Genomic DNA, 20,692 nt, shown 5'->3' with positions numbered 1-20,692 from the left:
TGAAAAGATGCTCAATATCATATATCATTAGGGAATTGCAAATTAAAACAATGAGATACTGTTGCATACCGATTAGAGTGGCCAAAATCCAGAACACTGACAATGTCAAATGCTGGTGAGGATACACAGTAAGTAGCAGGACCTCTAATTCATTGCTGGTGGGAATGCAAAATGGGACAGACACTTTGGGGAACAGTTTATCAGTTTTTTTCAAAAGTACATATTCTTAGCATATGATCTAGTATACCCAAAGGAGTTGTAAACTTATGTCCACACAAAAACCTGCACACAGATATTTATAGCATCTTTATTCATAATTGCCAAATCTTGGATGTAACCAAAATGTCCTTCAATAGGTGAATGGATAAACTGTGATATATCTATACAATGGAATGTTACTCAGTGCTATCAAGAAAGGGCTATTGAGCCTTGAAAAGACATGGAGGAATCTTAAAGGTGTATTACTAAGTAAAAGAAGATAATCTGAAAAGGCTGTATACTGTGATAACTGTATGAGTTTCTAGAAAGGCAAAACAGTGGAGAAAGTAGAAAGATTAGTGGTTGGTTGCCAGGGACATGAGGGGAGGAAGGGATGAATAGATGTAGCACAAGGGATTTTTAGGGCAAGGAAACTGTTGTGTATGATGCTGTAAGGATGGGTACATGTTATACAAATTTGTCAAAACCCTAGAATGTACAACACCAAGTGTGAACCGTAATGTAGACTGTGGGCTTTGCTTGATAATGATATGTGACTGGTGGTTCATCAATCATAATAAATATCCTACATATAACAAATGTACAAATGGTAGGTGATAGGGTGATAAAAAGTCAGTTAATTAAAAAAAAAAAACAACGCAGAATGTACAACACAAAGAATGAAACCTAACAAACTGTAGACTTTCATAATAATAAATAATAATTATAATAATATGTCTTTATTGGTTCATCAGGTAATGCAACTGAACCACACTAATGCAAGATGTTAATAATAGGAGAAACTTTTTGTGAGCAAGAGGGTAGATGAGAACTCTCTGTACTTTTTGCTATATTTTTCTGTAAACTGAAAACTGCTTTGTATTTGCTTTGGTACCACATATACCAAAATTGGAATGAAAACTGCTTTAAAAATTGTGAATTAATTAAAAATATAAATAAATGTTTTCAGTCAAAAGAAACAAAGATACTTTTTTAAAGAGAAAAAATAAATGTGCCCATGCATATAGCTGCTAAGTGCTGGAATGCAGTTCCTACCCATGTCTATTGGATTCCAAAGACTCCTTTCTTTTTCCCGTGATATCCCTTGGATCCAACTCCAGTTGGAGTTAATTTTTTTTAATTCAGTTAGCCAATGTATAGTACATCATTATGGAGTTAATAGTGAAGGCTAATGAAGATTAATGTCTTGTACCTACAGTCATTGTAGGTACAAGAGCAGCAAACATGAGTGAAGGTATAGGTTGATTACTTCAGTCTTCTTTCTAGACCCTTCTCTCTTGCTTACCTCAACTCTCTAGGCTATAAGTGAGTCTAGAAATGATTTCCCAAGTCTCTTGCTGGTAGCAGGGTCCATGTGTCACAGTTATGGCCAGTATAACATAAGCACACATGCGGAGGTTTCTGGCAAAGCCTTTGCTTTTCTGATCCAGACACTAAACCTTCTTCTGTTCCTTTCTTTTCCTGCCTAAAGTACACACTGAGATCCAGAGGTGCAGCAGCCGTCTTGGGACCATGAGGTGAGAGGCATAAGGAGAAGACCCATATACTAAGCATAGCTGACTGGAAATGTGTGAGGAGCCTGCTTGCATCATTCAGGGTTGGATATTTAGTCCATAGGCTTCTTTGAAGCCACCATTGTAGGGCTTTGTTATTTACAGAGAACACAATCCTAATTGATACACATATACAAAGAGTAAATTTTTTTATATGAGAAATAAATTAAGCATACAAACATCTCTTAACCACTGTATTTTGGACTAAAATTTCACTTAGACCTCTTTTAGTTAAAAATATTTCTTATTTTTTAAAAGGGGTGAAATGAGTGTTATTTCTGCACACGTTGTAGGAAATTAGTTTCTCGTGAGAATTTTAGGGGGACTTTGGTAACATGAGAATTAGATATCTTAAAGATGTTAACTGATTATTTGAGTGTGTATGGTTAACCATAGATTGTACCACTTAAAATGTGGTCATATCATCAGAGGTAGTGAATGCAGATTCTGGGACCAGGAACCCCACCTCCAGGGCTTTTTTGGAGGTGCATAAGAGGGATATGAGTTAGGGCAGGGTCTGGGGAGATGCCTTATGTGTCTGGGAATGCCTTTTCATTCTGTTGGAGCTAAAATTTCCTGGGTACTGCCCTTGTTCTCCTTTGTTGGACTTTGCATTTCAGATGGCGCTCTTCCTGGCTTTGTCCAAGTGGCTTATGGCCTGTGAGGTTCTGCAGCCACCTATGAAGTTTTACAATGTGGCCTTGGTTAGTACTTAATAAACCTTAGAAGACTCATTATGATTAACCATTATGGAGACTTGAAATTGGGGAGAATATTTAAAATTCTGTTTATAGATATTTGATAGAGATTAACTTGCTATTTAAGTTTTCTATAAATGCTGCCTAGAAATGTAGGTGTATATAAGTCAAAGGAACTGGCTAAATACTAAGATACTTGTTAATTTACTTTTCTCACAAGTTTTCATATCATTTCACAGTTATTTTGTTATAGAAATGGTTTGTAAATTCTCAAATAGTAAACATAAAGTTTGTTCCCTTGCTAAATCAGTTCTTCTGTAACATATGACACTCAGTTGTTTATTCTCTTTTATATATCTATTCATTTTTCTCCTTAAAAAAACATAATTTACTTTTAGTGTCTTAGATGGTAGAATTAGAAGAACCCTAGTTTGAAAAGTACTTGAGTTTATATGTCCCCAACTCAGTTAAATGGATTTAGTGTTCAATCTGATTATTTGCAATTAATAGTTCAATAAGACACAAAAATCTTTTAAAATCTATTAGAAAAGTCCAAGTTTTGTGACTCTTTATATATCCGATCTGAGTTAATATCAATAAAAACATTTTGGTCCATTTTGTGTACCTGGTGTTAGGCATTGTGTAAGTTATTTTTAATTTTTATCTCTTGCTATTAATGTGTTTAATATTAAGTAGTGAGATAACATTTGGGCATTAGGTCTGGAGGAAAAAGAGTGGGTGACAGATTATAATTTATCAAATACAAATTTTAAAAATAGGCTTATCCTTTCTCACTAGGGCAAAGCAAAATGTTTTACTAAGCCATCAAAAATTTTTTTGAGTTATTGTGTGTGGTTAAGATGATAAAGATTATGTCACTTTAAGTTAACAGCATTAAAAAAGCAGTAACAATTATACCATTAATAAAAAAGGCAAAATATTTTTTGGAATAAAAAGTATTATTAGCAGAAACTATAATAATGCAAGGAATATTTTGTTACACACCAAATGAAAAGCCCAAACACTAAATGATGATTTCTCATATTTTAATAATCAGTGGGGTGACAGAGCCATCAGTGAATGTGTCATCAAGAATCATGGGAACAGTAGATGAAATACACAATACTTTCATCTCAGCATAGTATAGAAAGCTCTCTTCTGGTACAACCTATATGACAACACTTCTCACTTAAGAGTACATAGGGCTGTCTCTTTTTTCGGGAATGTTTATCTAAGCCTGAGTTTTCTAATTCTGAAAGACTTTTCTCTTCAGCTTCATATTGTCCACTAAAAACAATTTTCTTCAATTCTTCCACGTTAAGATTTGAACTTTCCTGTGCAAGTTGTAGCTCTCGTAATGATGGCTGCCTCGCAGACAGTGTTGCCTTCAGCTCCTGTGACAAATAAGGAATGTATTCCAACATTGTATTTAAGGTTTTTGTATTGATGATGGAGGATGGCTTGACTCCTAAACGGGGAGGGGAGAGAGGGAAAAATACTCGTCAAGGAACATCAGGAAAACAAAATTTTGCATAGAAGTAAAGGAAAGCATTGTCTTAATAGAATTAGTATCAAAACAGAATCAACAAGTATCCTAATTAAACAACTTAGAGTATTATAGTTGGGTGGCTTAAATTACTACAGCATCACTAAGATTCTGCTTTATTCCACAGACCTTCTGTCATCTTTCTTCATGTCCCCTTAATGCTTTCATCATAGCAGTTTTGACTCTCCCTGATTTCTGAAGTCATCTTGGTCATTGAAAACACTCAGTTTGATGACAGATGAATTTTTCTTACCTGGGTCATTTTCTTCTATTACTAACTTCTGAGTTATTATAGCAATCCTATCAAATATTCCATGGTGGCAAATTACTGCTTCAGGATAAAGTTAAAGTCAGAATTTTCAACTGCTCTGATCTAAACGTCAGGGGATAACCAGTCTCTGACGTCCCTCACACATCTATTTAACAATTCCTTTTTCCCAGAGTATTTACTTCAAATAAAACAATACTCTAGTACTTTATCTGTCCTCCTAATGCTTTCTCATTCACGTTCTAAACTGACAGATGAGAATTTTTTTTAATTTTATTTTATTATGTTATGTTAGTCACCATACAATACATCATTAGTTTTTGATGCAGTGATCCACGATTCACTGGTTTCATATAACACCCAGTGCTCCATGCAGTACGTGCCCTCCTTAATACCCATCACCGGGCTAACCCATACCCCCACCCCTCTCCCCTCTAAAAGCCTCAGTTTGTTTCTCAGAGTCCATAGTCTCTCATGGTTCATCTCTCCCTCTGATTTCCCCATCATTTTTCCCTTCCTTCTCCTAATGTCCTCCATGCTATTCCTTATGTTCCACAAATAAGTGAAATCATATGATAATTGACTTTCTCTGCTTGACTTATTTCACTTAGCATAATCTCCTCCAGTCCCATTCATGTTGATGTAAAAGTTGGGTATTCATCCTTTCTGATGGCTGAGTAATATTCCATTGTATATATGGACCTCTTCTTTATCCATTCATCTGTTGAAGGGCATCTCGGCTCTTTCCACAGTTTGGCTATTGAGGGCATTGCTGCTATGAACATTGGGGTGCATATGGCCCTTCTTTTCCCTACATCTGTGTCTTTGGGGTAAATACCCAGTAGTACAATTGCTGAGTCATAGGGTAGCTCTATTTTTAGTTTTCTGAGGCACCTCCACAGTGTTTTCCAAAGTGGTTGTACCAACTTGCATTCCCATCAACAGTGTAAGAAGATTCCCCTTTCTCCACAACCTCTCCAACATTTGTTGTTTCTTGCCTTGTCAATTTTTGCCATTCTAACTTGTGTAAGGTGGTATGTCAGTGTGGTTTTGATTTGAATTTCCCTGCTGGCTAATGATGATGAACATTTTTTCATGTGTCTTTTAGCCATTTGTATGTCTTCTTTGGAGAAGTGTCTGTTCATGTCTTCTGCCCATTTTTTGACTTGATTATTTGTTTTTTGGGTGTTGAGTTTGAGAAGTTCTTTATAGATCTTGGATACCACCCCTTTATCTGTAGTGTCATTTGCAAATATCTTCTCCCATTCTGTGGGTTGCCTCTTTGTTTTGTTGACTTTCTTTTGCTGTGCAGAAGCTTTTTATCTTGATGAAATCCCAAAAGTTCATTTTTGCTTTTGTTTCACTAGCTTTTGGAGATGTATCTTGAAAGAATTTCCTGTGGCCAACGTCAAAGAGGTTACTCTCTATGTTCTCCTCTAGGATTTTGATGGATTCCTGTCTCACATTGAGGTCTTTCATCCATTTTGAGTTTATCTTTGTTTTTGGTGTTAGAGAATGGTCGAGTTTCATTCTTCTGCATGTGGCTGTCCAATTTTCCCAGCACCATTTATCGAAGAGACTGTCTTTTTTCCATTGCATGTTTTTTTCTGCTTTGTCAAAGATTATTCATAGAGTTGAGGGTCCATATCTGGACTCTCTGTTCTGTTCCATTGGTCTATATGTCTGTTTTTGTGCCAGTACCATGCTGTCTTGGTGATCACAGCTTTGTAATATAGCTTGAAATCGGGCAACGTGATGCCCCCAGCTTTGTTTTTCTTTTTTAACATTTCCTTGGCGATTCGGGGTCTTTTCTGATTCCATACAAATTTTAGGATTGTTTGTTCCAGCACTTTGAAAAATGTCATTGGAATTTTGATCGGGATGGCACTGAAGGTATAGATTGCTCTGTGTAGCCTAGACATTTTAACAATGTTTATTCTTCTGATCCATGAGCATGGAATGTTTTTCCATCTTTTTGTGTCTTCTTCAATTTCTTTCATGAGTGTTCTGTAGTTCCTAGAGTATAGATCCTTTCCTCTTTGGTTAGGTTTATTCTGAGGGTTTTTGGTTTTTGGTTTTTGGTGCTATTGTAAATGGAATTGTTTCTCTAATTTCTCTTTCTACAGTTGCATTGTTATTGTATAAGAAAGCAACTGGGGGCACCTGGGTGGCTCAGTTGGTTAAGTGACTGCCTTCAGCTCGGGTCATGATCCTGGAGTCCGGGAATTGAATCCCACATTGGGCTCCCTGCTCAATGGGGAGTCTGCTTCTCCCTCTGACCCTCCGCCCTCTTATGCTCTCTCTCTCTCTCTCTCAAATAAATAAATAAAAATCTTTAAAAAAATTTAAAAAAAAAGAAAGAAACAGATTTCTGTGCATTGATTTTGTATCCTGCCACATTACTGAATTGCTGTATGAGTTCTGGTAATTTGGGGGTGGAGTCTTTTGGGTTTTCCACATAAAGTATCATGTCATCTACGAAAAGAGAGAGTTTGACTTCTTCTTTGCCAATTTGAATACCTTTTATTTCTTTTTGTTGTCTGATTGCTGTTGCTAGGGCTTCTAGTACTATGTTGAATCTCTTCCCCCAACCGCCCTTAAGATGGTTTCCTTGGTTCTTAGATTTGTGAGTTTTACTATTACATGCCAGGGTGTTGGCCGGTTTTCCTTGATCTTGGGAGGGGTCCTCTCTGCCTCTAGGACACGAATGTTTGTTTTATTCCCCAGATTAGGGAAGTTCTCAGCTACGATTTGCTCAAATATATCTTCTAGTCCTCTCTCTCTCTCCACCCCCTCAGGGATTCCAGTAATTCTGACATTGGAACATTTCACAGTGTCACTTATTTCCCTGATTCTATTTTCATGGATTCTGAGTTGTTTTTCCCTGTCCTCCTCTTTTCCCTTTTTATCTATTAATTGGTCTTCAAGGTCACTAATTCGTTCTTCTGCCTCACTTACCCTAGCTGTTAGATTATCTAGATTAGATTGGATCTTATTGATAGCATTTTTAAGTTCTGCCAATTCAGCTTTCATTTCTGCCCTTAGAGACTCTATGTTGCCATTAACTGATTTCTCCATTCTAGCTATTGTCTTCACAATTGCTAGCCCGAATTCCATCTCCGACATCTTGGTTATATCTGAATCCATTTGTAAATCTGTGGCATAAGTCATAGTTTCTGAGTCTTTCCTATTTGGGGGGTTCCTCCTCCTAGTCATTCTGTTGAGGGGTGGTTGAGGGAATGTATAGAGTCCAAATTATTGACCACAACCCAAGCAAGATGCACCTGTTTTCTAGGGACCTTAGGGTTGCTGGCCTCTTGTTTTCCCAGCTTGTCTTCTGGGGGAGGGGCCTGCTGCACTGTTACTCAGGCAACCCTGTTTGGGCAGAGTTGCCCTGCCCCCTGTGGCGGGGGATGGGCTCAGTGAAAACCGGTTTTTTGGGGCTTTTGTTCTCTGGCAGTTTCCCTGGTGGCTTTCCACGTCTCTTCTAAGAGTCAGAGTAGAAGAGACCGTTTCCAATCCTCTGCCTGTTCACAGTCTGAGCAGAGAGATCACAGTCTGTTCTTCAGTGAGCTCTCCAGGCCACACTATCTCCGTTTCTGTCTGTGCTGCTATAAGCTACAGCGTCCTGGGTTGTGCGCCCCTCAGCAGGGCTCCCAGTCCTCGCCTCCAGGTCAGGGCACATCTCTGCCCTTTGTGCTTCTAAAACCACCAGCCACCCCCAGTTCACGCACGCGACCCTGCCACTCTGGGTTTCCATCTTGGGGGCTGCCCTAAAGTCCTTTCCCTGCTGCTACCGGTCTGTGAGCCTGTGCCCCGTCCCCAGTGGGGTAGGCTATCGCTCATTGGCGGTGTAGGATCCCCATGGCCAGGCTCCCTCCCCCTGCCGTTTATCCTCTGATATCTGCCAGTGGAATCACCGCTCCCTGCTTCATACCTTGAAACCAACCGCCTGTGGTATTCTGTTTGTAGAGATCCAGATTTAACTTCTTATATCTCAGGCTGATTTCGTGGGTGTTCAGAGTGGTCTGGTAGATATCCAGCTCAATTCCAGGACCGGTTGGAATAGGGTCCCCTACTCCTCTGCCATCTTTTTTTGACAGATGAGAATTTATACCATTTTTGATATAAATTTGCATTTTCCTTCGGTGAGATATCCTAAGTTTAATTCAATCTCTTCATAAAATTCCCCCTGCTCTAATATAAATCTTCTATAGTTGGGGCCTTACTGAATGCAGAGAAAAGCTAATAGTAACTTTCCATGTACTTAAAGCCAATTAATTAATTAGGCAAAATGACTGTAGTTTCTGTTGTGTTTATTCATAGCTGTGTTTTTTGGCATTCTTTTTCCATCTGTGGATGGACATATAAGGTGTTTTGACATCCTGGCTATTGTGAATAGTGCTGCAATGAATGTGGGAGTGGCAATATCTCTTCAAGATCCTGATTTCATTTATTTTATTTTATTTTATTTTTATTTTTATTTTTTTTAAAGATTTTATTTATTTATTTGACAGAGACACAGCGAGAGAGGGAACACAAGCAGGGGGAGTGGGAGAGGGAGAAGTAGGCTTCCTGCTGAGCAGAGAGCCCGATGCGGGGCTCGATCCCAGGACCCTGGGATCATGACCTGAGCCGAAGGCAGACGCTTAACAACTGAGCCACCCAGGCGCCCCCTGATTTCATTTATTTTAGATGAATATGCAGAAGTGGGATTGCTAGATCATATGGTAATTCTATTTTTTTTTTTTTTTGAGGTATCTCCATCGTGTTTCCCGTAGTGCTGCACCATTTTGCTTTGCCTTCCCACGAACAGTATACAAGGGTTCTAGTTTTTCCACATCCTGAACAATACTTGTCTTTTTTTTTAGGGGGGAGGGGCAGAGGGAGAGGGAGAGAATCTCAAGCAGACTCCACAGCCAGCACGGAGGCTGATCTCACAACCCTGAGACCGTGACTGGAGCCAAAATCAAGAGTGGGACACAACTGACTGAGCCACCCATGTGCCTGTCTTTTTTTTTTTTTTTTTTTATAATAGCTATCCTGACAGTTGTGAAATGATACCATTGTGGTTTTGATTTCCATTTCCCTGATGATTAATGATATAGAGCTTCTTTTCTTATACCTGTTGGCCATTGTATGTCTTCTGTGCAAAAATGTCTATTCAAGTCTTCAGCCCATTTTTTAATTGGGTTATTACCTTTTTTGCTATTGAGTTGTAGAAGTTCCTTATATAGGTTGGAAATTAAACCCTTAGCAGATACATGATTTGCAAATGTTTTCTCCTGTTCCGTAGGCTGCCTTTTCACTCTGATTATTTCCTTTGCTCTGCAGAAGCTTTTTAGTTTGATGTAGTTCCACTTTTCTACTTTTGCTTTTGTTGCTTGTGTTGCACTCTTTTATTAAAAGTGTTTTTTAAACTTATTTTGAAACATTTTGCAATCAACAACTTTACCTTCTTAAGTCTAAATAAAAGATATTCTAATCAACCTGAAATCATATAAGCAATCTCTTAACCACTGTATTTTGAACTAAAATTTCACTATGATAGACCTCTTTTAGTTAAAAATATCTGTCTTATTTTTTAAAAGGGGTGCAATGAGTGTTATTTCTGCACATGTTATAGGAAAAATGGTTAGTTAACAATTTGATAATATGAAAACAAAAACTAACAATAGAGGTTTTAAACTCATGAATAACAAATTATTGACATATACTTCCAAAAGATTCTTAACTAGTAATTTAGACATTTTTCTTGATCTTCACTTGCAGGAAATATTATGTTAGGTCATTTCTAATTAAATTGTGTACTGGGTAGCAATTAAGAGAGTTCTTTGAAAATAGTTTAAATCACAGTACTCCTATAGAAATAGAAATTTGGCTAAATAGCTATATATAAATCTTCTCAGAAAATCATTTTTAAGCAACAATTTGGAAACAACCTAAATGTCCACTAAGAATGGTTAAAACCTAAATGTCCACTAAGAATGGCTAAATATATATGGTAGATTTATGATATAGAATACTATAAAGTTTTAAATTATGTTTTTGGAGAATAACAATGTGAGAAACTGCTCACACTATAATATTAAGTGAAAGTCAGGAGGTATACATACATATTTCCAAATGCTTTTATTTTTTTTTCTTTAAAGATTTTATTTTTAAGTAATCTCTGCAACCAAGGTGGGGCTGAAACATACAACCCTGAGATCAAGAGTCACATGCTCTACCCACTGAGCCAGCCAGGTGCCCCTACATATCTCATTAACATTGCTTGCCAATTCCTCATTTAATATAGATATTTTTATTTCCTCATTAAATTCACATATTTTTTCAAAGTCTTTAATATCTCTGAGTGTTCTTCATTTTTCTTATATTTATGTATCTGTTTCAATCTTTAATATGAGCATATATTATTTATTCAGAAAAAGTGAATTAGCACAGGAAACACAATGCAATCTGGTCATCCCTTCTTTGAATCAGTAAATCCCTAAACTTTGTAGTACTTTTCTAATAATAATATATAAGAATTCTGTAAGAACTTGCATTAAATAAATTGGTCTCTGACCAACAGTGTAGAAAAGTAAAGTGAATAGCTTTATAATCATGCTTAAATCCCATAAAAGAGAAGCAAATGTTGGTTAGTATGCACAATAATTTTATATGAGGGTCACTTGTATACAGGATAGATAGGCTATAAAATATAGTTGTGATTTATCATAAATTGCATATATGTTGTGAAACATAAAACACTAAGTTATTTATAATTGAGCTTGCCTTTTCTGAATTTAGTATGACCCATTACACTGCTTAGAATAGTGTGTCTGTGAAAGTTTGCATTGCTACTTAACCTTAGCTTCCAGTTTGTCTTTATAGTTTATTACTAAAGAAGTTCTTTTTGTTTTTGTTTTGTTTTTTAAGCCGTTCCAGATTTGAGCTGTACTCAATTCTGGGGTCTTGCTTTTAAAGAAAATCTGCTCCAGCTTCTAAATGCTTGAAGCATCAATCAGCTTTTCAGCTGAAAACTTCCCTCAGGCCAACTTCCCTTGACTTTAGGTCCCCTTCAGTTTCTCCTGTAGATTAGGCCCTTTTCTTTATTTTCAATACCTTCCTTATCTCACAAATGAACTTCAAGGTCCAGTGCAAAGACTAGGCCAGGCTCTCCCCTTTGGTGAAGTTTACAAATAAAAATAAAATTAAAAGAGGAAATTTTCGATGGTGTGGGCCACAGCCCAGCCTTTTCACAAAGGAGTAGAGTCGTTAATAAGCCCTTTCGTGTCTCCCACTCCAGGACCCTCTCAGGAGTCTCCGAGTTCTGCCCCAGGCCCTTTGGCACTCAAACCAGGGCACACTTGACTGCCTCCAGTGCTCTCAAGTCAAGATGCCCTGTCCAGTTGCCCCAGCCCCCAGCACGCTCTCTCTATGGCCCGCGGACTTGACTCTGGGGTCCGACTGGAATGGGTCCCACCTCCAACGGGTCTTTGGGCAACCAACATCCTCTGTGGCTCCCCCTCTCCCCATCTGGATCATCCAGATTGCCAGGAGGTGAAGGGCTCCAAGTGCCTCTCAGGAGAGGCCTTTGTTCCCGCTGCTTTCCCTCCCTCTGGTGAGATCCCCAGTGAGACTGTACTAGAAAAGCAAATTACAAGGGAAAACTTCAAACTTTTAGGCATCAGCAGCCTCAGAGTCAGGGCTAAGCACGGGAATCCCGTGCGGTCTGGAGCCAGGGAGTGCAGGTGCCATTCTAAGTGGTCAGTGGCGCCAACAGCCAATAATAGGAAGTACGGAGTGGTGCGGGGCAGGGGTGCTCACCTGCAAGTGGTTTAGATGTCTGCCGATGTTTCCGCGCTTTCTGGAGATCCTCTTCCTCCCAGTAGACCGAGCCGCAGATCTGGATATGTAGGCGGACTAACTCGCGTCTGCATGCCTTAATTTTATCGTTGTTTTTCTGAGCGGGGATCTCTCTGGGAAGTTGGCTCAGTAGCAGCCATAACCTTAGCAGGTGGCACAAGTACAGGAGTGGCATCTTGGACCACATCGCTTCTGCTCTGGGTGTTTTTCCTCTAGGACTGCAGCCACTGTCGCCCACCGGTCTCTGCCTGTGTTCCAATCCTGGACTTCAGGCTGCTGTCCTGGCCAGATTTCACCAAGCTTTTATAGCCCTTGGGCGACCACTTAGACCTGAGTCAATTATCCAAGCTCCACCCCTTTCTCCACCCACCTCCTTGGAATTCTCCCCCCCGGCCCCCCCCCCACCTTTCACCCTTAACAACTTTCCTCCGTTTGCCCATCTTTCTGTTCTTGGACCCTTTACATTGTATATTTTTTTTCTTTTCTTACCCTTAAACTATTTTGTATACTTAGATAAAGTTAGTCAATATTTGAAGTTTTCCTTTATTATAAAGTTAGGCATGGCCCTTACACTAAATTATATCAAGAAAAATAAAATTGAAATCAGCCATATTATCTCACAATTCAGTTTTCCATCATGAACATTTGTTGCATAACCTAATCTAAATAAGTTAATTAGTATAATGTCTGGTATATCAATCCATAAAGATATAATGAATGAATGGATAAATTAATAAGAGAGAGAGAACTGATGACTTTTATCTAAATCCTGGTAAAAATATTAAAATTCTCAATGCATCACTTTAATCTTGTATAATACCTTAAGTTACAGAGCACTTCTCTACTGACTTTCCTTTGACTTTTCTGGGAGATTCATTGTAACCAGTTACTTGAGTATCTTAATTTTAGATTGTATTGTTTCTATATCCTTAGAGACTGGAGAGAACACACACTCACACACACACACACACACACAGAAACAACCCCCCCCCCCAAAAAAGATTCCGCAATTCTAGAAAGAATGTTTTGGTAATACAGGCTACAGAACAGACATCATGTTTGTTTGTTCGGTTTTTTTCTACTGTATTCTATGTTTACTGTATTTAGTGAGGTAATTTTTTTAAAGATTATTTATTTATTTATTTGACAGAGAGAGACACAGCAGGAGAGGGAAGACAAGCAGGGGGAGAGGGAGAGGGAGAAGCAGGCTTCCCGCTGAGCAGGGAGCCTGATGCGGGGCTCCATCCCAGGACCCTGGGATCATGACCTGAGGCTGAAGGCAGACGCCCAACTGCTGAGCCACGCAGGTGCCCTAGTGAGGTAATTTTTAACAGCTCTTAATTTAACAGTTTGAGATAATATGCCCATTAAACAGTCTTTCTAGATGGATATGAACTTTTAAGTAAAAATAGGTCCATTTTTTTTCAATAATTTATTTGCTTGTGTTCATAATGTACACAGATTACCTCAGTTCTACCAGGTAAATCAGAGATTTGGAGGAAGTTAGGGTAGCTTTGATTAAGGTAATAACTCAACAATCACAAATACAACTATGGGATAGAATAATTCTAATTTCTAGATTGCTGCTAATTTCAACAGGACCCACTTGGCATTGGTCAAATGCTAAGCATTGCATAGTTAAAACAACAATAACAAGAAAAAAACCCAAAAAAACCAACACTGACCAAAGCTATATGAGGGTCAGAGGTAGTGCTTTTACACAGGTTTTTGCTAAGATAGCAGTTTGGGAGAGGCTTCTCAAAACCGAGGTTTGAAGGTTTGTTTGTGGGTTCACAGTCATTGCAAAAAATAATTCATTTGCAAGGCTGCTCTCCAAAGTAATTGCTTGTGTAAAATTAAGTTTCTGGGGGGCAGTAGGTGGTGTGCACTAAAACTGCAGTAGGAGACTGGTAATCAGCCTCTTGTGACCATCTCAGATGACCTCAAGGGGAAATCAAACACAGGAAGAACCAGAAAACCAGTTAAGCCGGGGCGTGCAAGCAAAATTTTTAAACAATCAGATATGATAGAAACATGTATTAAGATGACCTAAGGGTCTTTCACATGTCTGTGTGGAAATGAGAAAACCTTAATTGTTACAACCATAGCAAATTATACCTTGTGACTTGTCTTTGTGCTTGTGACTTGGAGAACTGCTTCCAAGCACGCATACCCCTTTCTTTTGCATACATAATCCTTTGTATCTAATAAGCTTCGAGGCAATTCTGCAGAGCAATTGGAAAGACTGTATCTTTGGCTATTGTCCTCAGTAAAACAACAGACAAAAGCCTTTACTAGCCTACTTTGAGGTTGGTTTTCTTTCAGTCCACAGGGGGATTTTTACTTTACCTATGTAGTCTTATGGAGTTCTTGTAGCTGTCCAGTGAAATGGCCGTTTTCCCATTTTATAGAGAGAAGAAGCAAGTTGAGAGTACTCAAGTAACTTGTTCAACTGTCTAGCACATGTGCCAGATGTGGGCTTACCCTACCGTTAAGAGTAACAGACAAATGCAGGGTTCACAGGCTTTGTAGGCACAACTAAAAGACATTTCACGTTGTTAAAACAAACAACAACAACAACAAAACCCAAAGAAACCTTTTAACAGAAAAACCAAATGTATGCCATACACATGTCTGGTAAATGCTGGAGCCATGATTCCTACCCATGTTTACTGGATTCCAAAGCCCCCTTTCTCTGGTTCTACTATATCCAGCCCCAGTTGGAATTAATCTGCATGGTGAAGGTTAATAGATAAACATTAATGCCTCTGAAACAGTCATTTTAGGTACAAAGGGTTAAGTGAAACTATAGATTGATTCTCTAGGCTGTACATTGTAGAAATGATTTCCCAAGTCTCTTGCTGGTAGCAGGGTCCATGTGTCACAGTTATGGCCAGTACAACATAAGCACACATGTGGAAGTTTCTGGCAAAGCCTTTGCTTTTCTGATCCAGACACTAAACCTGCTTCTCTTCCTTTCTTTTCCTGCCTAAAGTACACACTGAGATCCAGAGGTGCAGCAGCCGTCTTGGGACCATGAGGTGAGAGGCATAAGGAGGAAGACCTGTAAACTCAGCACAGCTGACTGGAGAGGTAAGAGTAGCCTGCTGGTGTCATTCAGATGCTAAACAGTGTTGATGGCTTATTCCCTAGGCTTGTTTAAAGCCCCTTACAGGGTTTTTGTTGTTGTTGTTGTTGTTGTTGTTGTTATTTACAGAGAACACAATGCTAATTGATAAATATATGTGTAAGTGGAGTCATTTTTTATAGAGAAACAAGCTTACTCAGTAGCACTTGAGTTAGATATTTTAAAGATTGAAGTCATCATTTGAATGCTTTTACAAGATGATTTACCACAGATTATCTTTGTACCTCTTAAAAACCAGTTATGTAAGAAGCAGTGAATGTACATTCTGGGACCAGGAGACCTACCTCCAGGGATTTTGTGGAAGACATGGTGAGGGACTTGAGCCAGGGCAAGATCTGTGGAATTGCTTTGTGTGTCTGTTGCTACATCCTCGTCCTATCCAGGCTGTAAATTTCCTGGGAACTGCCCTTGTTCTTCTGGGTTGGATCTCCATTTCATAGAATTTTGTCCCAAGTGGCAGACAACGTCTGAGGTTCTACAGCTCCTTATTGAATTCCCTTGCTCATGGTCTCCTACCTGCACCACCTTCCAGCCTCCACTCCATCCAGTGGGGGTCAGCCTGTGGTTCTAAGAGAAACTCACTTTTTTAGAGATATGAGACTCTGCTCTTTTATATTGCACCACTAATCTCTTTCTAGTAGCTTTACATCTTGTAGCAGATTCTCACTGTTTTCTCTGATGTGTCAGTAGCAAACAGTCCCACTCAGTTCCCATGATAATCAGTGTTGCTTCAGATCTATTTTTGTTTGTATATTTCTTCCATCATTTCATTGGGATCTGGAGAAGGAGAAGAGGTAAACCCTTGTATTTTTTTTAAGCACAGTGATCAGAGATCAGTGGTGACTGTATATCTCATCGACATCCTTGGGACCACTCTAGATGTTTGTGCTTTCACTTCAGGTTATCATGTTGTTTTATCAAGAAGCCTGAAACAAAAAAAGAAGGGAAATTAGGATCTTCAGAAAGTTCTCTTATCAGCAAACTTTTGTACACTTCAATATTTTCTTATTTCTCCTCAAATACCAATAGATGTGCTAAGGGAATGCTCAGAAAGAATTATGCTACTGGATGGATACCTATGAACAGGGATCTTAGTTTTGTTCACTGATGATACATGTTTGTCATGTAATAGGCTCTCAGTAATAAGTCCCCAAATATGCTGTTGCTCACTGTAAATGTTGATATATTGGGTCAAAAATTAAGGCCCAACATTATATGCTACATTCACATCTGGTGAAACAGGGAGGGACTTAAACGGCCTAACCACGAGTTCCCCACCCTACTTGCTCCCACAGTGGAGTCCAGCTCTCCTAGCCAAACAACTCCACTCATGAGGACCAGGCACAGCTCTTGCTCATCCCTCAGTAGTGGGTTTCATGTTCCTGCCAATCACATTCTTTCACAGTAACCAGGGGTTACCTCCCCTCTTGCTACTATAAGGCCTTCCTCATATAGCCCCTGGTTGTTTGTTCTGAGGGCAGCTCCCATTTAGCCTTCTGTGGCATGCAGTGTCCTACCCTGAGCTCTGAGTGTATGTGACTAATAAACTGCTGCCAGTCTCATATGTCCAGGGTTGGGGGTCAAATGTTTATGTGGCCATCCCTATAACCTTGGGGCAGAATTTCCTCCCTTACCAATGGGGTGAATAGGAGGCAATTAAAACATTTGGATCGTGAACAAGGTGGCCCGTTCATGACCAAGGACACCTTTAGTCAGCTTTAACTAATTCCTCAGCCATGTGGATATTGTGTGTGATTGTGCACCCATGAGATAGGCTCAGAGTTGGCCCTCTGTGAGTTTTGTGGAAAAGAAGGAGACCACTATCCTGGGGAGAATTAAGCATAGCATCCCAGTTGCAGGCCTATGGCCAGGTGCTAATGAGAAAAGAAAAGGGGAGGGAGCATTTGGTACAAGTTCCAAAACAGCAGAAGAGTAACTAATTCCACTGTTCTACTAATACAAAATCCCTAGCCAATGTACCTGGGTTTTGCTTAGTGTTGCTGATTACCAGCATACTAAAGGGCTAATCTGGCAATCATGGAGCTTGATGACTCGCACATAGGCCGTAGACAAAATGACCTTATCGTATGTGGACCCGGATCCTAGGGAGATTGACTGGCATTCCCTGGAGGAAAAGGTGGTTGCCTACAAGGCTGCTAGGCTTCCAAACTTTTCCCATAACCACCCGCATTATGGGTAATTAGATCAAGACAGAAACTAAAAGCCATGGCTTTTTGCAGTTAGAAATATGAAATATTTTGAGACAAATTGTATACAGAGAGCAAGAGAGATGCAGAAAAGAAAGCCAATAGGTGGGGTGCTGCGATTCATATACCGAACAGCGGACAACCCAGCAGGGCCCTTAAGCACCTCTCCTGCTACTGCTGCCTATGCTTCTTTCACAACACAGATCCTGATCCTCAGAGTTATAGGGGAAAACACCTATGGCATCCCGGTGGCACAGCAAGGAGTTAATTCAAACTTCTTTAAACCCTGTAAAGCAACCATTGCCATGGGGGTGGCCCCTAAGCCTGATGATACTGATTTGAAACTCTGGAGGAAGAAATTTATAAATAAGCATAGGGTAGAGAGGACACCCCCTGCCCTCAAATTATATTTAGTGGCCAACCAAAAAAGGGAGAGAGAGTAAGAGAAGGAAGGAATGAACGAACGAACAAACAAACCTGGCTATAGGGGAAGGGGAAGGAAAAAAAAGACCTGAAACAAAGACCCACAGTTAGACCCAATTGGAAGTCCAAAACTTACTAAAATAATGTAAATGGCAAAGAGATAAAGACCTATTTATTGGCTCTTGAACCTCTATAGCACAGATTCTGAATTAATTTTCACATCCCCTGAAATGTACCAATTGCTACCAATTGGACATACTAGACTCAAATTGTAGGTACACCTGGGGATCTCACATACTAACATGATACCCGCTATAATCCTCAGAGGTTACTACATATGAAATTAGAGAACAAATAGGTATGTCTCACCTTAACCACTAAGACTGTTGTTTTGCCTAAATTACCCATTGCACCCATTGCTCTAACATAGATTTTAGTGAGCACAGATGCTCCAACCCAATAAATGATAAATTAAAATAAAGAAAATAAAGTCTTTGGTACTTACCAATTGGCTTGGCAAAATGGGACCCCATTAACCCATCTGCACATTTTTACAAACTCTTGGGCTATTGTGTAAGACTTGTCCCAGGGTACTCCTTATCTCCATTACCCATAATCTAGAATGTTTTCTTCATTAAGATGTCTGATCCTTTGGATTAGCCAATGGCCCATGGCTCCCACTCCCAACCTGGGCCTTTACTCCAGCCCAAAGTTTCCCCAACATTGCAGTACATTAGAATCGCCTGGGGAACTTTAAGAAATCCTAATGTTATGTTGCATGCCAAAACAATTAAGTCAGTGTATCCTGGTGTGGGAACCAGGCCTCAGTATTTTTGAAGATCTCTAGTTGTCTGTAGCGTGCCAAATAGTTGACAAACTACCATGTAGCCACTGCCCAAAGACTCTGGTGAAAGATTTTAGGAATAATGCCATTTAATTTGTTACTTATGCAACCCTGAAGAAATTGATAAGGTTAGAATTCCTAAATATACCAGTCTTTAGCATAAATGGGTTATGCAATACTTTAAATGTGTTGTAAAGAGCTAATGTCAGTATTATAAGGATATGCTAATATGGTGGAAAATCCATGTGTATATACAGAAAGGGGAATGTATTTTGGAACTTGTCTAAGGTTCTAGCCAATGTTTTATAGAAACGTATTAATTACTTCAATCTTATATCCGTGGAACACATGTGAAAAATTAATACAAAGATGTTCAGTCATGACTATTGAACCCAAATAATCATACTTTATTCCTTCCTACTTGATTTTCAACATTAACCTTTTATTTTGCAAGGACATCAAATGTCACTTAAAATTTGCATGTATTTGAAGAGATTAACAAGTTATATTTTATATTTACTTGTATCTGGCTCAATAAACCAACCTTGAAACAGCTCAGAATAATCCTTACTAACTTTCCTCAAATAATTCTCAAGCATGTATTAGCATGCCAGAGAGGACATATTTATTCTGTTGATATTTAAGAAGTATTGTTTTCTTAGAAGCAAGTTTGAACAGAATTTTTATTCTTTTTTTTTTAAGATTTTATTTATTTGAGAGAGAGAGAGAGTGAGAGTGGGGGGAGAGGAGTGAAAGAATCCCAAGCCGACTCCCTGCTGAGTAGGGAGTCCAATGCAGGACTTGATTCCAGGACCCTGGGATCATGACCTGAACTGAAGGCAGACACTTAACTGTCTGAGCCACCCAGGTGCCAAAGTTTCAACAGAATTGTAAATTGCCTTTCTTATAAAGTGATGATTGTTTAATTCTACTTTTTTGGTTAACATTGACTGATAGATGTGAGTGGCTGTATTCTTTTTTTTTTTTTGAAAAGTAAGGGTGATACCCAAAAGCATTTGAGGTAAGAAATCATCCTGAACTAAGCTGACTGCAGTGGAGAAGAAAATTGATTAAAAATCTAGGGCAAGTTGTCTGCCTCTATAGGATTATGAACTCTCTTCATCTACGATTCAGTGGTTTCTGACAAGTGACTTACTGATTTTTGATGAGGGTGCTTTTCCGGCTGTTAGGTATGTGTAGAATATCTGCTCATTTCACTACAATGAATGAAGAGACCTTCTTCTTACTTGCCTCCAGAGTGATTATATCGAACCCAATAACCAGCTGTTTTGAATGCCTGGGACCACTTCCCTAAAAGGCACAATTTTCTCTGAAAACCCTATTTTCCTACTTTCAGGTTTTCTTGTCCACAGGTCCAGATAACTCAGGTAATTCTGGATTTTCCAGAACAGCCCTGATTTCAGTTTTATTCTTTTTAGTAAATATCAATTGTTTAAAGCATCACTAAATGTTATTTGAATTTTCATACCTTTTTTCCTGAAGTATCATCTAAATGCACTAAGCAAATATGGCCCCTGATCATGTCACTTTCCCCAGTTTTATTTCTCAAATATGTTCATTGTGTCCATAGAAAATGAATAGTCATTTTCTGACAAATAGGGTATACAATCAACTGATAAACAGAGAAGAGTTTGCAGTCAGCTGTTTTTCTTTGTAAAATAGAACTCATCAATTTTTTAGTAGAGTGAAAATAGCAATAGACATGGGATATACTTGGGAGAATGTCAGTAAACACTGAACAATAATATTGGGAAATACTGAGTGCTTGTTATCTGCCAAATACTTTGTCTGCATTATCTCATTTTATCCCCCTAAGCAACCCTCTGAGCTGGCTAATATTAGTACTACCAAACTACCAGAGAGGTGATAGAGGAACAGAGATTCAGTCACATGCTCAGGTCTGGTGAGCAGTTG

General features: G+C 39.0%; 2 protein-coding genes across 2 annotated transcripts in view; both read right to left on the bottom strand.

The window, feature by feature from the left end:
* Positions 1 to 3,539: 3,539 nt before the first annotated feature.
* Positions 3,540 to 12,310, bottom strand: LOC118541562 (prorelaxin-like). Its single transcript, XM_036101255.2, has 2 exons — positions 12,097 to 12,310; positions 3,540 to 3,938 (listed from the first exon to the last, which is right to left on the bottom strand). Exons 1-2 carry the CDS (start codon positions 12,308 to 12,310, stop codon positions 3,604 to 3,606), a joined length of 549 nt encoding a protein of 182 aa, XP_035957148.2. The 3' UTR covers positions 3,540 to 3,603.
* Positions 12,311 to 12,658: 348 nt separating this feature from the next.
* PLGRKT (plasminogen receptor with a C-terminal lysine) overlaps positions 12,659 to 20,692 on the bottom strand; it is a 76,966-nt gene continuing 68,932 nt past the window's right edge. Inside the window, exon 6 of the mRNA XM_078061224.1 lies at positions 12,659 to 16,209. Coding sequence (XP_077917350.1) covers positions 16,175 to 16,209 — 35 coding nt within the window. The 3' untranslated portion in view covers positions 12,659 to 16,174. The remainder of the gene's footprint in view (positions 16,210 to 20,692) is intronic.

This window comes from Halichoerus grypus, chromosome 14 (assembly GCF_964656455.1).
Source record: "Halichoerus grypus chromosome 14, mHalGry1.hap1.1, whole genome shotgun sequence".
Taxonomy (NCBI): Eukaryota; Metazoa; Chordata; class Mammalia; order Carnivora; family Phocidae; genus Halichoerus; species Halichoerus grypus.
This window is presented reverse-complemented; position numbering and strand designations above follow the sequence as displayed.